The sequence below is a fragment of the Hyla sarda genome, chromosome 2 (genome assembly GCF_029499605.1).
Source record: "Hyla sarda isolate aHylSar1 chromosome 2, aHylSar1.hap1, whole genome shotgun sequence".
In the NCBI taxonomy this organism is placed as follows: Eukaryota; Metazoa; Chordata; class Amphibia; order Anura; family Hylidae; genus Hyla; species Hyla sarda.
In genome coordinates this window covers 51,795,501-51,811,540 of record NC_079190.1, presented here as the reverse complement: position 1 = coordinate 51,811,540, position 16,040 = coordinate 51,795,501, and the positions used below count along the sequence as shown (strand labels likewise).

Below are 16,040 nucleotides of genomic sequence, written 5' to 3'. Positions count from 1 at the left end.
CAGAGAGTTTGTCTGGATCCATTTGTAGTCCCTGGCCAGAGACCAAGTATCCTAGGAAAGGAAGAGATTGGCATTCAAACAGACATTTCTCTATTTTGGCATAGAGTTGATTGTCACGAAGTCTCTGAAGAACCATACGGACATGCTGGCGGTGTTCTTCTAGATTGGCAGAAAAAATCAGGATATCGTCCAGATATACAACAACACAGGAGTATAAAAGATCACGAAAAATTTCATTAACAAAGTCTTGGAAGACGGCAGGGGCGTTGCACAGGCCAAAGGGCATGACCAGATACTCAAAGTGTCCATCTCTGGTGTTAAATGCCGTTTTCCACTCATCCCCCTCTCTGATGCGGATGAGATTATAAGCACCTCTTAAGTCCAGTTTGGTAAAGATGTGGGCACCTTGGAGGCGATCAAAGAGTTCAGAGATGAGGGGTAGGGGGTAGCGGTTCTTAACCGTGATTTTATTAAGACCGCGGTAGTCAATGCAAGGACGTAGGGAGCCATCTTTTTTGGACACAAAGAAAAATCCGGCTCCGGCAGGAGAGGAGGATTTACGGATAAAGCCCTTTTTTAAATTTTCCTGGACGTATTCAGACATGGCAAGAGTCTCTGGGGCGGATAGAGGATAAATTCTGCCCCGGGGTGGAGTAGTGCCCGGGAGGAGGTCGATAGGACAATCATAAGGCCTGTGAGGAGGTAGAGTCTCAGCTTGTTTTTTGCAAAAAACATCCGCAAAGTCCATATAGGCCTTAGGGAGACCTGTCACAGGAGGAACCACAGAGTCACGGCAAGGGTTACTGGGAACCGGTTTTAGGCAGTCCTTGGAACAAGAGGGCCCCCAACTCTTGATCTCCCCAGTGGACCAATCCAGGGTTGGGGAATGAAGTTGAAGCCAGGGAAGTCCAAGGAGAATTTCAGAAGTGCAATTGGGGAGGACCAAAAGTTCAATCCTCTCGTGGTGAGATCCGATGCACATTAGAAGGGGCTCCGTGCGGAAACGTATGGTACAGTCCAATCTTTCATTGTTTACACAATTGATGTAGAGGGGTCTGGCGAGACTGGTCACTGGGATGTTGAACCTGTTGACGAGAGAGGCCAAAATAAAATTTCCTGCAGATCCGGAGTCCAAGAAGGCCATAGTAGAGAAGGAGAAGGCAGAGGCAGACATCCGCACAGGCACAGTAAGACGTGGAGAAGCAGAGTAGACATCACGGACTGTCTCACCTTTGTGCGGAGTCAGCGTACGTCTTTCCAGGCGGGGAGGACGGATAGGACAATCCTTCAGGAAGTGTTCGGTACTAGCACAGTACAGGCAGAGGTTCTCCATGCGGCGTCGTGTCCTCTCTTGAGGTGTCAGGCGAGACCGGTCGACCTGCATAGCCTCCACGGCGGGAGGCACAGGAACGGATTGCAGGGGACCAGAGGAGAGAGGAGCCGAGGAGAAGAAACGCCTTGTGCGAACAGAGTCCATATCCTGGCGGAGCTCCTGACGACTTTCGGAAAAACGCATGTCAATGCGAGTGGCTAGGTGAATGAGTTCATGTAGATTAGCAGGGATTTCTCGTGCGGCCAGAACATCTTTAATGTTGCTGGATAGGCCTTTTTTAAAGGTCGCGCAGAGGGCCTCATTATTCCAGGATAATTCTGAAGCAAGAGTACGGAATTGTACGGCATACTCGCCAACGGAAGAATTACCCTGGACCAGGTTCAACAGGGCAGTCTCAGCAGAAGAGGCTCGGGCAGGTTCCTCAAAGACACTTCGGATTTCCGAGAAGAAGGAGTGTACAGAGGCAGTGACAGGGTCATTGCGGTCCCAGAGCGGTGTGGCCCAAGACAGGGCTTTTCCAGACAGAAGGCTGACTACGAAAGCCACCTTAGACCTTTCAGTGGGAAACTGGTCCGACATCATCTCCAAGTGCAGGGAGCATTGGGAAAGAAAGCCACGGCAAAACTTAGAGTCCCCATCAAATTTATCCGGCAAGGATAGGCGTAAACCAGAAGCGGCCACTCGCTGCGGAGGAGGTGCAGGAGCTGGCGGAGGAGATGATTGCTGAAGCTGTGGTAGTAACTGCTGTAGCATAACGGTCAGTTGAGACAGCTGTTGGCCTTGTTGCGCTATCTGTTGTGACTGCTGGGCGACCACCGTGGTGAGGTCAGCGACAACTGGCAGAGGAACTTCAGCGGGATCCATGGCCGGATCTACTGTCACGATGCCGGCTGGCAGGAGGTGGATCCTCTGTGCCAGAGAGGGATGGCGAGGACCGTGCTAGTGGACCGGTTCTAAGTCACTACTGGTTTTCACCAGAGCCCGCCGCAAAGCGGGATGGTCTTGCTGCGGCGGTAGTGACCAGGTCGTATCCACTAGCAACGGCTCACCTCTCTGGCTGCTGAAGATAGGCGCGGTACAAGGGAGTAGACAGAAGCAAGGTCGGACGTAGCAGAAGGTCGGGGCAGGCAGCAAGGATCGTAGTCAGGGGCAACGGCAGGAGGTCTGGAACACAGGCTAGGAACACACAAGGAAACGCTTTCACTGGCACGATGGCAACAAGATCCGGCAAGGAAGGGAAGGGGAAGTGAGGTTATATAGGGAAGTGCACAGGTGATCAGACTAATTGGAACCACTGCGCCAATCAGCGGCGCAGTGGCCCTTTAAATCGCAAAGACCCGGCGCGCGCGCGCCCTAAGGAGCGGGGCCGCGCGCGCCGGGACAGGACCGACGGGGAGCGAGTCAGGTACGGGAGCCGGGGTGCGCATCGCGAGCGGGCGCTACCCGCATCGCGAATCGCATCCCGGCTGGAGGCGGTATCGCAGCGCCCCGGGTCAGTGGATCTGACCGGAGCGCTGCAGTGAGGAGAGTGTAGCGAGCGCTCCGGGGAGGAGCGGGGACCCGGAGCGCTCGGCGTAACACATACCCACAGAGCAAATGGATTTTTGGTCATTTCAGAACAGGGGCAGAGAGGTAAGCAATGATGTCGGAGTACCCCTTTAATGGATTTGTTTGACCATTTTGTTTAATTTCCTATTAGAGCCCTTGTATTGATTATGGGAAAAAAAACTGTCAGACAGCCAGAATTGTGCCAAACCAGATATAAAGTGTGAAATGTTTGCATTGTCCTAGAAACATTTAGTAGTTTCTTACCAAACAATACTATACGATTATTGGGATTGAAAAGTATGAAAGTCTATGATTAATTATAACAAGTCTTTATTTGTTAAAATTTCCCTTTAGTGAGGGTGCCGATGGTGTAACATGGGATTATTTGGGTGCCATTCAAAAGAAACCGTAGTTGTTAACCATTTAGAGGCCCCACACATGAGCCTGCCTGGGATATCGTCTTCTGGTAGCTCTACTCCATAAGTCAGACCACGTTTTATGGAAGTCCAGGTCTTTTGTTTGTGCAGAAAACCTGTGCCGAAGTGAAAAAGTACAATTCCATATGTATGATCCATAAACATCAACACAATATCCATAATTGGTACCCAAAGGCTTTGCAATAAAAAATTAAGATGGATTCCATTGCATTTTTTCCAAAGTAAATAAAAAAGTTTGTTCCCAAAAGACTTCACTAAAGAGAGCCCAACAATACATCTGGCCATATAGTTTCCATGCTATTAAAAGAAAGGAGGAAGGCGTTCACACTGTTCACACAGCGCAGTCCTCCTAGCATTTCAGGTGTGAAGCATTTCCATTCCAGGCCGAGTAACAGTAACCGCACAATGTTACATAAAGCCGAGGCCAACATCTGAGCGGCAACCGGCAATGACTGGATTGCAACTACTTTATCAAAAGGCGTCTGAAACAAATTGACTGGGCTGGAGGAACAATAACCCCGCTGCCTCTGGAAGTGGGAATGTCATCTTGCAGATTTTGTTATTTCACAATTCATCTGGAACACATTTCAGGAGCGCTGTCTTGGCACACCTGGGGCTAAGCCTGGCCTTTTTTGGCAAATAAGTTTATAACAAGGTATTTATCAATAGAAAATGATAGTCAAACCAGATATACACACAATAGCGGCTATGTGTTACAGAGCAGGAAGGCCTATGTGTTATATTATTACCCGTAATGAACTGTGGAGAGCTTGATCCGTATTTACCCTATACCACAAAGATAAACTTAGTCTGGAGGAAAGGACCATAAATTGTCTTCCTTTAAGGGACTATATAGCTCTGGTTTCCTTGCATGTCTCTATTTGCACCTTGTTTGACAGTTTCATGATGTGGAGGCAAACAACTTGTGGCATCTCCACAAAAGAAGCCCTCACCAAGCATAATTCCAGGGCACATATGTGTATATACGCAACTACCATGATGTTTGAGTAATATTATGAATACAGTTGGTCATAGGGGGTTCTTAACATATTGGCCCAGATTTACTATTGTAAATATGCCACAATTTTGGTGCAATTTTATATTCTTGTTTTATAAAACTTAAAGGAGTACTCTGGCTAAAACTAACGTATCCCCTATCCACAGGAGCTCGACAGTGGGGGCCCCCCGCGATCACCGGGACGGGATCGTCGTTCTCAGTAAGGAGCGTGTGTCGTCTTCCAGTAGACGGCATGCACTCTATTCATTCCTATAGGAGCGCCGATCATCCCCGAGAGCTATACTCGGGTATTTTTGGTGCTCCCATACTGGGGACAAGTTAATTTTCAACGGAGATCTGCTTTAAGCCAAACAGGAGCTCCAGAATAAATATTCAGCTTGGACTTCCTGGGGCCAGCCATAACTTTCAGCTGCTTTGCTGGCAATGTTCTCTCTAATCCATTGCTAGTGAGTGAGGCAGTTAGGGACCTAAGCTATAAAGGAGCCTGATATACCGGGCCACTTAACATTTAGTATTAAACATCATCCAGGTAAAATAAGAAAGCCTAAATGAATGTGTTAGTGGTCTGTGTGCCTGGAGGCCTTGTGTAGAGAGAAAGGGTTAAAGTCAGAAACCCTGTTGATCTATAGATGGTAAGGGTAAGGATCCTTGGTGGTCTCGAGCAGTGAGGGGATAAAGGGGTTATCCGGCCAAAATCAACTTTACATAAATCAATGTACCTGTGTAAGATGAGCAAGGATTCCATATACATTTTTAGATGCTGCCTGTGTCGTCTGCAACAGTCTTCATGTCATCTTTAACAGCCGCCTAATACAGATGAGACATCTGTATTAGATATTAGGCATTTTCTTTAAGGAATTCTCTGATTTATAAAAGATAATAAGCATAGCTTACAGGTGTTTGAAAGTGACGTTTTACCTCCAACCTAGGACAGATTACAGAGAGGGCACATGACCTAAGGCATCCCCAGCCCTTGGAACCTAGAGGAACTTGAAAAAAACCCTATGGTGGGAGTTTGGAGTTGCTCTCCAGCCAAAAACTGGCCACACATTGGTATGGCACTCTGTTTTGTAGTCTAGGGAAGTTACTTACTTGGATTTTTTAGTAGACGTGAGCAGATACCACCTATATATGACTTCAATAGGGGGTAGGTAAGGTCCAGGTCCCAAATTCGAGATACTGGCTTGAAAAGTATCAGCTTTTTTCTAGCCACATTTTTATTTTTTATGTTTATGTGAATAAATCAGTTTTTTAATGCCGATCTGGATCACTCATGTCACTTCTCTAGAATTAGGGCTCCAATAAACTTAAAGGGTTTTACCAACTATGAAACCGATTTTTAGCTGTCTAATAAATTAATACACAATAGTAAATAAAGTTGTTTTAATACTTGTATGGGGTCTTTCATGATTTTCTCCTGCTTCTGGTGCAAACTGTTCACTCCATTGTCTTTATTACCACACGTACATCCTCTGTACTATAATTTCTGTTCCTGCTGTACACTCTAGCTGGGATTTCAGACAACTTTATCCCCCTGTCAGTATACGGTAAGCTGCCGTGGGTGTAATAAATGGGGTTATAGTCAGGAGGGTGTAGTGGGAAGGAAAAAGAGTTGGCTTCATTGCCAGCTAGAGTGGCCTGACCAGATAGAATGAACACTTACTTAGCAGGTAGCATCAAAAGCAGAAGAAGAGCAAGAAGCAAAGTAACTTTATTTACCAAGAATTGTTCATTTATTCGACAGTTAAAAAAAGAGGAAAAACCCAGTATTTGGCCGATCTCATGTGTTAGGCGACTCTTTATTTCACCTGGTTAAACAATTTTTTATCTATGATATCTCTGTCTTCAGCAATTACAATACGTATTACCATGCATGAAAGAGTTCCTGTTGCAGGTGTGAAATATTCTAATGTTCCCATCTGATAGTATATTTTGGAACGTTCATAGCTGCTGTGTCAGGGTTCTGAAACAGTATCTCACACGTCTATGGAGGAAGGAACGAGTTTTGGAAGTTGCTAGCATTATAACACAGTATGAAATGCTTATTATAGGAAAAGTGTTAGCGGGGGAACCGCTTGGAATACAAAGGTTTCATAGAAGAGCTTTTTAAACACATTGTTTGACATCTGCAATATGTATTAAGTATTGAACTGGAGCATTTTCCAAGAACTGCAGGTTGGGAAGGTCTAAATCTGGTTTACAGCTGTCCCATTAGAAAGACATGTAGAACTTGTAACTTCACAGTAGCTGACTGACATATTTGCTTCTGCTTTTCAGAGTGTCTCCGCTGCAGAAATCTGAAATTGTAGACATGGTAAAGAAACATGTAAATGCCATCACGCTGGCAATCGGAGATGGTGCCAACGACGTAGGAATGATCCAGACCGCACACGTTGGAGTTGGGATCAGTGGGAACGAGGGCATGCAGGCAACCAACTCCTCCGATTACTCCATAGCTCAGGTCAGGAGCTCAAGTGAGCAGCTGTTGTGGACCGATGACAGAGATATCAGATACATGTATCATGAGGCGGCCCCCTGAATCTAACACAAATCATGTGGGGATATCACCATTGCCGTCACCATAACACCAAAGGCAGCACCTTGGATGCCCTTGTGTAGATTAAATTATTATTTTTTTTATCTGTTGAACATTGTCTTGTAAGGTCTAGAAGGGATTACATTTCGTATTAGCAAATGTGGGGCTCGAAGAAGCAGGGAAGAGGCGCCAATCTGGACGCTTTTGTCTAAACTCCCCTCCTAAATATGATATATACATCCCTCCTGGACAATGTGCACTGGTTTGTCGAAGCGATTTATGACTCCAGAAGTTTATAGAAGGTCAGAGGAGTGGATATTTTCCCCCCCAAAAAATATTATCTATATTTATACCACACCCAGGCCAGGATTGGCCAACTTGAAGTGTATGTTATTAAACTTTCCATCTTATCAGCATTGCTATTATATTGTGGTGGCTAAAGGCAAAATAACGAAAAGGCAGTTAAACAGATTTGTAAATTAATTCTATTAAAAAATATTAATCCTTCCTGTACTTATCAGCTGCTGTTTACTCCAGAGGAAGTTCTTTACCTTTTGCATTTCCTTTCTGTCTGACACCTCTGTCCATGTCAGGAACTGTCCAGAGTAGGAGCAAATCCCCATAGCAGACCTCTCCTTTCTGACATGGACAGAGGTGTCAGCAGAAAGTACTGTGGTCAGACAGAAAAGAAATTCAAAAAGAAAAGAACTTCCTCTGGAGCATACAGCAGCTAATAAGTACTGGAAGGGTTAAGATTTTTAAATAGAAGTCATTTACAAATCTAGAAGAAGAAAGCAGGTAGATGCCAGCAGATAAGAAACTTCACCTTTATTTTCATCATGTTAAAATCGTAGACATGGAGAGACTTCAATAAGACAAATGGATAAAATCCTTGGAATGAGCACCAGGCATGATGCGTTTCAGGTCATGTGACCTTTCATCAGATGCATGATGAAAGGTCACATGACCTGAAACGCGTCATGCCTGGCGTTCATTCCAAGGATTTTATCCATTTGTCTTATTGAAGTCTCTCCATGTCTACGATTTTAACATGATGAAAATAAAGGTGAAGCTTCTTATGCGCTGGCATCTATTTCTTATGCGCTGGCATCTACCTGCTTTTTTCTTCTAAACTTGGAGGATTATTTTGCCGTGCAGTGACCGGGTGAGTTGACTATTTGCTATTTTGCTACCTTAATTTACAAATCTGTTTAACTTTCTGGCACCAGTTGATTTAAAAAAAAATCCACCGGAGTACCCCTTTAAATCAAGGTTTGGTAAATCATAATATATGTACTAGATTATTTTCCAGTAGATCTGCCAGCTATCTAATGTATGTGTGGATCATTCTCTAACACAGTGGCCTCAAACTGTGGTCCTCCAGATGCTACCAAACCTCAACTCCCAGCATCCCTGGGGGGGGGGGGGGGCACCATTTTAGACCACTGCAGTCCATTTGTTTCCCCTAGAAATATTTTGTTGTTATCTCCTTCCTCCTTCAGAAATAACTTGGATGATGGGTAACATAGCTGTCAGTCAAAAATTTGCCTGGCCCTTTTTATGTATATAATAGGAATACAATCTGTTGTTTCAATGGTTATTAACGTATCGACAAACTTTGCATAAATCAGTATAAAAGATTATAAGTATTAAACGGTAAAATATATCTCATTTATATATATATATATTCGCACACCAGTCTCACACAGTAGTATTACAGCCTTCTTTACACCACACAAGCTGGAAGCAGAGAGGGATGATCACTGTGATGTGTACTGTGAAAAAAAAAAAAAAAAAACGAATATTCGTAATTATGAATATATAGCGCTATATTTGCGAGCAACACTAATGGTCACAGCTCCCCTTCCCTGCAGTGACCTGTGCATAGATTGCAAAGCATGACTAGAACACTTTACCATAGAAGTCAGTGAGTCCTCTTCTGACATCCGTTTCCTACATCCATGTGGCTACTTTAAAGCAAAACTGAACTAGCATCAAAGCAGCAGTGCCGACAAGATGGGTGCCCCAATAATCATGTACAGAGAGTAACATAAAAAAAAAAAAGATAAATAAAAGAATACATTTCAATATCTGGTTTTAGTTGGTAACATTTTTTTCGCTTTAAAAAAAAATGTGACAGGTATGAAAGGCCCTGCCTCTTTTTGTAAACACCACCCTTTAAATAAAAAATAAAAAAGTTGATGTTGGCCTCAAAACCCCACAAAGGTTGCGCAAAATGTAGCAACTTTTTATGCCTGTAAATGGAGCATCAGCGTGCATGGTCAACCACAGCTCTATTCACACAGATCTTGACCCCTACAGATCAGATCAGTGTTTTCCAAACAGTGTGACTACAGCTGTTGCAAAACTATAACTCCCAGCATGCCTGGACAGCCAAAGACAGTCCAGGCATGCTAGGAGCTGTAGTTTTGCAACAGCTTGAGGCACACTGTTTGGAAAACACTGGATCAGATGCCTATTACTAGAGATGAGCGAACTTACAGTAAATTTGATTCGTCACAAACTTCTCGGCTCGGCGGTTGCTGACTTTTCCTGCATAAATTAGTTCAGCTTTCCGGTGCTCCCGTGGGCTGGAAAAGGTGGATACAGTCCTAGGAGACTCTTTCCTAGGACTGTATCCACCTTTTCCAGCCCACCGGAGCACCGGAAAGCTGAACTAATTTATGCAGGAAAAGTCAGCAACCGCCGAGCCGAGAAGTTCGTGACGAATCGAATTTACTGTAAATTCTCTCATCTCTACCTATTACCTATCCTGTGTCTATTCACTTGTTAGGGCTTGTATTTTTTCCACAACTATACATATTTAATGGGAATATTCATGTTACAGCTTATGGGTTAACTGACGGAGCACGTATGGCAGCGTATTATAAATGTTTCAGTAACCGTAGGACCGTAGCTACATGCTTCAGATCAATGGACATATTTCATCCTTACGGCATACGTATAAGGCTATTGATCCCCGATCCTATAAATGAAATCTTCTTTTAGGCTGGGTTCACACTTACCAATTATTACACTGATCTGACCTTTTCATGTAAAACTACAATTTGTAGATGTTAAAGGAATTGGATCAATTTTACTTCTATCGTGTAAAGTGTTTGATATGGAAAACATATATCAAAACAGTTATAGGGAAGAGCAGAACTTTACTTCCCATAGTACCAAAGAATTTCTATGTGTATATGGCTGGCATAGGCCGTCAGTCCAAAGTACATTGCATTTGATGCTTTTCATACATTTTCTCTATATTTACAGAGAATCCGACAGCTAGTTCACCTGCACTACACCTATATATAATAGATTATAATGCGGGTGAAGAGCTGTAAAATGAGGGGTTACTCACTGAAATCCATTGGTTAAGTGTAGAGTTATGCTTGTGTGGTAGCCCTTGGGGGGTGTATGGTAGTTGGGGGTGTTGTTTCGGTAGATGAGGGGTTAAGGTTAACCCTATAGTTTGTGACACCAGGCTGAGGGCTAGTATGCTGAGGTAATTCTCCGGCCTATCGTCGCCCTTCCCAGTAACGATAGGTGCATATACAAAATGACTGAAGGTCCACAAAGTAGTTGAACTTGAACTTGGATAACTTTACTTAAATGCTTGCGATACATCCAATGCACAGTAACAGTCTCATTCAAACAGTCTCTATATAGTTCAGTGACTGACAGTTGTTGTGGACCTTGAATTGTATTATAGGTCTCTGAATTCAGGGTAATTTTGAAGATCCGTCCGGATTTAGGGGATAGATAAGGTCCGGTGATCTTGCAGAGTGCTTAGGGATTGATACACTCATGGTTTAGAAGAGATCAGCCGTCGCCGCAAGGCTCGGGCCTAAATTCACTGATGACAGCAGCGCAGATCCTTCCCTGTCAACAGTCCACAAGGGAAAAAAAAGAACGAGTAATGGCCGCCGCTCCCTTATATGAGCAGGGGCGGGGTTGTTCTGATTGGTCCGAATATGGTCCGAATGCGGTACCGGAACACCACACTTGTAAATAGTTTTATTCTTAATGTGCCCCAGCACACATTGGAGGCAGGGAGCCGGCTGGCCGAGCTGCCCTTTCTCCTCCATATTCCCTGTTGGCCCAGCCCGTTCATTATTATGCTCATTAAGGCCACGGGTGAGCGCTCTGCTCTCTCTGCGCTCATCCAAGACCTTCATTAAGATAATAATGTAAAGGCCGGGGCCTATGGGGGAATATGGGGGAGACAGGGGAGCTTGGCCAGTCAACTCTCCGCCTCCAATGGAATAGAACTATTTACAAGCGTAACTCTAGACCTAACCAACAGATTTCAGTGAGTAACACCTCATTTTACAGCTCTTCATCCGCACTATAACTCACTATAACCAAACTGTATTTGGTCTCTGTACATAGACAAACAGGCAGTAGCTGCAGGGAAAAAAATATACAAATTGTTAAACCAATGTATATTGCAAATAAACATATAATATATTTTCTTCATTATATAAAAAGCTTTTGCTAATGAGAGGTACACTTTAAAGTATACCTAAAAGTACTCATAAGTTATGACATGTCAGAAGTTGCGATCAGTGGGGGCACAAGCACTTACCTGAGCACTGTGTCCCTTCCTTTCTACTCGGCTTTCCTCGGATCCTGCCGACCCCACCGATCACAACTTCTGTCATGTCTCTATGACAAGTCAGAAGTTATGTGAAAGCTTAGGTCCACTTTAATCGTGTGTTACCTAATGATTTATAAAGCACAGTTAAGACCCCGGTCACAGCACATTTGCATTTGCTGATGCATTCTTTCCAGCTGAACTCCCAATGTGTCTCTTATGAAAGCAATGTGTGTATTATAAATTCTCTGCTATCTGCCCGGACTTAACACCTTCCAGGCTGCATTTCAGAGACTGCTACTCATATTTTACATTCCCATTCTGGCAGTAACATGACTAGTGAGGGCTATAGGATTATAAGTACAGTGTCCACCACATTCAGGTTACTTCTTTATGATTCCTTGATGCTCCTGTGTCTTATTACAGGATTTGTATCAGGAGGAATCACTTAACATTTATACTACTGGTCAGTACAGCTGTACTGTATACCGAAGAATACATTTAAAGATGGCGCTCAAGTAGTTTACTACTCATGGCCTTTACAATTACTGAATGGACTCCATATACCAGGCAATAATGTAGAAACATGAGTTACCTTAAAGAAATCTGTCACCAGTGTCACCTACACTAACCTGTTGGTACCGTCAGATGCAGGTGACACTGATGACAACGGTACTGACCTTCTCCCGTTCCGTGGCGGGGATCTTCGGCAATTTCCTCCATTAGCTCCAGTCCCGGCAGGCGGCTTGGGGCACGGGTGGAGCTTACTGACATCACCGCTGCTGTGAGACCCTGCAGAGAGCAGCAGCCGCATGGGGCATGGGCGGAGCTTAGTGACGTCACGTGACGTCTGCTGATCCCTGCTGAGTCCCACTGTGCGGTGACATCAGTAAGCTCCACCCGTGCCCCAAGCCAGGTGCCCGGAGCAGAGCTAACGGAGAAGATAATCGAACATCCCCACCACAGAACGGGACAAGATGAGTACCATTGTCATCTGTTGGTACCGACAGGTTAGTGCAGGTGACACTGGTGACAGATTTCCTTTAAAAAGGGTTTTCCAGAATTTAAAAAAACTAAGTGGTTTTATTTCAGAAACAGCACCACTCTTGACTTCAGGTTGTGTGGGGTATTGCAGCGCAGTTCTGTTTAAGTAAATTAAGCCAAGTTGTAACACAGCACACAAACTAATGACAAGTGTGGTGATACTACTCTCAGTTCTATTTCTACCATCATCATCTACATTTTATCACTTTATGGCGCATTATGATCTTGATATTAGCTTCCTTCACAACACCCTGTCAGATTGCCATTAAATGTATATTTTAGAGGATATTAAGGTGTTAAAGTGATACTCCGGTGGAAAACAAAAAACATTTTTAAATCAACTGGTACCAGAAAGTTATACAGATTTGTAAATTACCTCTATTTAAAAAATCTTAATCCTTCCAGTACTTATCAGCTGCTGTATACTACAGAGTAAGTTGTGTAGTTCTTTCCAGTCTGACCACAGTGCTCTCTGCTGCCACCTCTGTCTGTGTCAGGAACTGTCCAGAACAGGAGAAAATCCCCATAACAAACCTATCCTGCTCTGAACAGTTCCTGACACAGACAGAGGTGGCAGCAGAGAGCACTTTGGTCAGACTGGTGTAATTTGTGGTAGAGTGGTTGAGTGGGCTTTAGAATCCCCAAGTCACCAGTGCCCAGCTACTGAATGACTACAACCTTTGTACCTAAATCTGCACAATCCTCATGTATATCTGTTTGATGAATCTTCTGACATTTTCATTCTTCATGGTTCTTTTTATAGAATGTTTACAGTGAACCTTATATCTAGATTTCTGTGATGATTTTATGTCCTATATTCTTCTTATTCTATTTATTCCTACCAATGGGGGAGATTTACAATTAAAAATGTCATCCCCTTGTAATATAGGCAAGACTGTCAAAACGTAACCAGGACTAGCGATTATGACGCACATGACTGCTGGTCCCCAAAAAACACAAATCAGCACCAGCCACAATGCCAAAATGTAAAAGCAGCCCCTGTGTACCCAAAATAAAGTCACGCACAGTGGGTAGGATTTATCGAAACCTGTGTAGAGGAGAATTGGTGCATTGGTTTTCACTTTTTAAAAATGAAAGAAACAATCTGATTGGTTACTATGGGCATCTGCACCACTCTTCCTCTACACATGATTTGATAAATCTTCCACACTATCTCCAAAATTTTTTGCAGTGGACATGGGGCTAGTGATCAATTGGATTCCTGGTGATGGGGCTCCTAGCATCCTAAAATTTCTCACTTATACTGTGCATATATTTTTAAACTTGAAAATGGAACCCAAAAATTAAATTTCTTGGACAACAACAGCCAAACAATAAAAGCTGATGTGTGTTTACCTTGAGATTGGTTGGCTACAGAAAACCACTGATAACTCTGTACAGGACACAATCGGAACTTGTCTTTGTAAGGGTGCGTATACACCAGTGTATTACCTTTCAAACTCACAGCGTGTTTCCCGCTCCAAGTTTCTATGGGGGGCGAGCTCTCCGCTGCTGATTTTCAGCTGAAGATTTACGCTGTTGAAAATTCACCGCCGACTCTATTGACTTCAATGGGGTCTGCGGTGGATTTTCGGCAGCCGAGATTCCGCTTCCCAAAATTTCCCGCAGTCAGCTGGCGGAGAGCCCGCTCCCTTTCAAACTCGCAGCGGGAAACACGCTGTGAGTTTGAAAGGTAATACACTTTTGTGAACAAGCCCTAAATCAGGAAAACTTTCCCAAAGCGAATCTTGATTTAACCAGACGACATCCTATCAGTCCTTGACACTAATAATATAGGTCATGCAAGGAGCAGTAATATGGCTGTGTACATGACTCGGCCGCTGTTGTTTAATTCAGTCAATGTATTCAATCAGGGGGTTGTCTTGGAAAAACTAAATTTTTCTCCTCAGTTGGGGATGGTGTAAAAGTAGTAAATACATTTGGGGAGATTTATCAAAATCTGTGCAGAGGAAAAGTGGACCAGTTGCCCATAGCAACCAATCAGATTGCTTCTTTTATTTAAAAAAAAAAAAAAAAAAAAGCCTCTAAAAAATGAAAGAAGCAATCTGATTGGTTGCTATAGGCAACAGCAACACTCTTCCTGTAAACAGGTTTTGACAAATCTTCTCAATTGTACTCACCTCTTCTGATTCCCCACAGCTGCCGCAACAATGTTCACACGCGGTCTTTACTGCTACCAGTTTCTTTGTCATCGAGACCCTATAAGTCCTGGTGGGGTCGAGATGACACAGAAACCAGAAGAACCAGAGACCAGTAAAGGAGTGGGAGCATCAGCATGACAGCTGTGGGGGATCAGAGGTCGTGAGTATACCATGTTTATTATTTTTACACCACCCCCAGCTGTGGAGAAATTTTTTGTTTTTCCTAGACAACCCCTTTAATGACCATTACAACCTTAATGGGGTACTCGGCACCTAGACATCTTATCCTCTATCCAAAGGATAGGGGATAGAATGTCTGATCACGGGTGTCCCGATGCTGGAGACCCCAGAGATCCAGTGCATCAGTCCATCTCGGTTACGGCACCCCAGAGATCCAGTGCACGGAGCGAACTTCGCTCCGTGCCAGATGACTGGCGATGCAATAGACTAGCATTGAGGGGGCGTGGCTGTGACATCATGAGCGGGGCGCGGAAGTGACGTCTCGAGCCTCTGGCACTGCACCCGACACTCTAAACAAACGCTGGGTGCAGCAGGGAGATTGCAGGGGTCCCCAGCTGTGGAACACCCCCCCCCCCCCCCCCCCCCCCGCGATCAGACATCTTATCCCCTATACTTTGGACAGGGGATAAGATGTCTAGGTCTATATTCCTAAATGTATTCTACCTGACCCTGGATAAAAATATTGTCCCACAGGGTATAAATGTAACCATCCCACCTAATTTTTCATTATGTTCCTCTTTATAGTTTTCTTACTTGGAGAAACTCCTTCTAGTCCATGGAGCTTGGAGTTATAATCGAGTAACCAAATGCATCCTCTACTGTTTCTACAAGAATGTGGTCCTGTACATCATTGAGGTAAGATTAATGGCAAACTAAACAAGAACATCAAGCCAGCATGCTAAGTATTGTCTACCAGACTGCAAGGGACATCCGCTGGTCGGCCCTTAACCTAAGCCAAGTATAACAGACAAGAATGACACAGACATTTATCAGGTGGCGAGTTTTCCTTAACATCATTTGCACAGATCCCTCTAAAAACGTCTCGGCTTACTGCGCTCACAATCATATGCACCAAGCACAAAATCCATTAAGTGCGTAAAGACAGCTGCCACAATATTGTACAGGCACATGTTGCAGGCTGCTTACTGCTGGCTGTAGATCTTCCCAGCTCTTTATATTTCAACTTCAAACACCAGTTTGCATAGCTCTATCTTGGCGGGCAAAGGGCTGCGCAGTAATGCTTTCTGTTCGGCAAACAAATCCATGAATAAATCCCAAGCTAGACCTTACAGCTACTAAATACAACTTGAAAACTGTCTTCTGCTTTGATATGTATATCGC

General features: G+C 44.0%; 1 protein-coding gene across 7 annotated transcripts in view; it reads left to right on the top strand.

The window, feature by feature from the left end:
* ATP8A2 (ATPase phospholipid transporting 8A2) overlaps positions 1-16,040 on the top strand; it is a 955,662-nt gene that overhangs the window by 548,091 nt on the left and 391,531 nt on the right. For all 7 annotated transcript variants that reach the window (XM_056561782.1, XM_056561783.1, XM_056561787.1 and 4 more), the window contains 2 exons: positions 6,614-6,797; positions 15,444-15,554. In XM_056561782.1, coding sequence (XP_056417757.1) covers positions 6,614-6,797; positions 15,444-15,554 — 295 coding nt within the window. The remainder of the gene's footprint in view (positions 1-6,613; positions 6,798-15,443; positions 15,555-16,040) is intronic.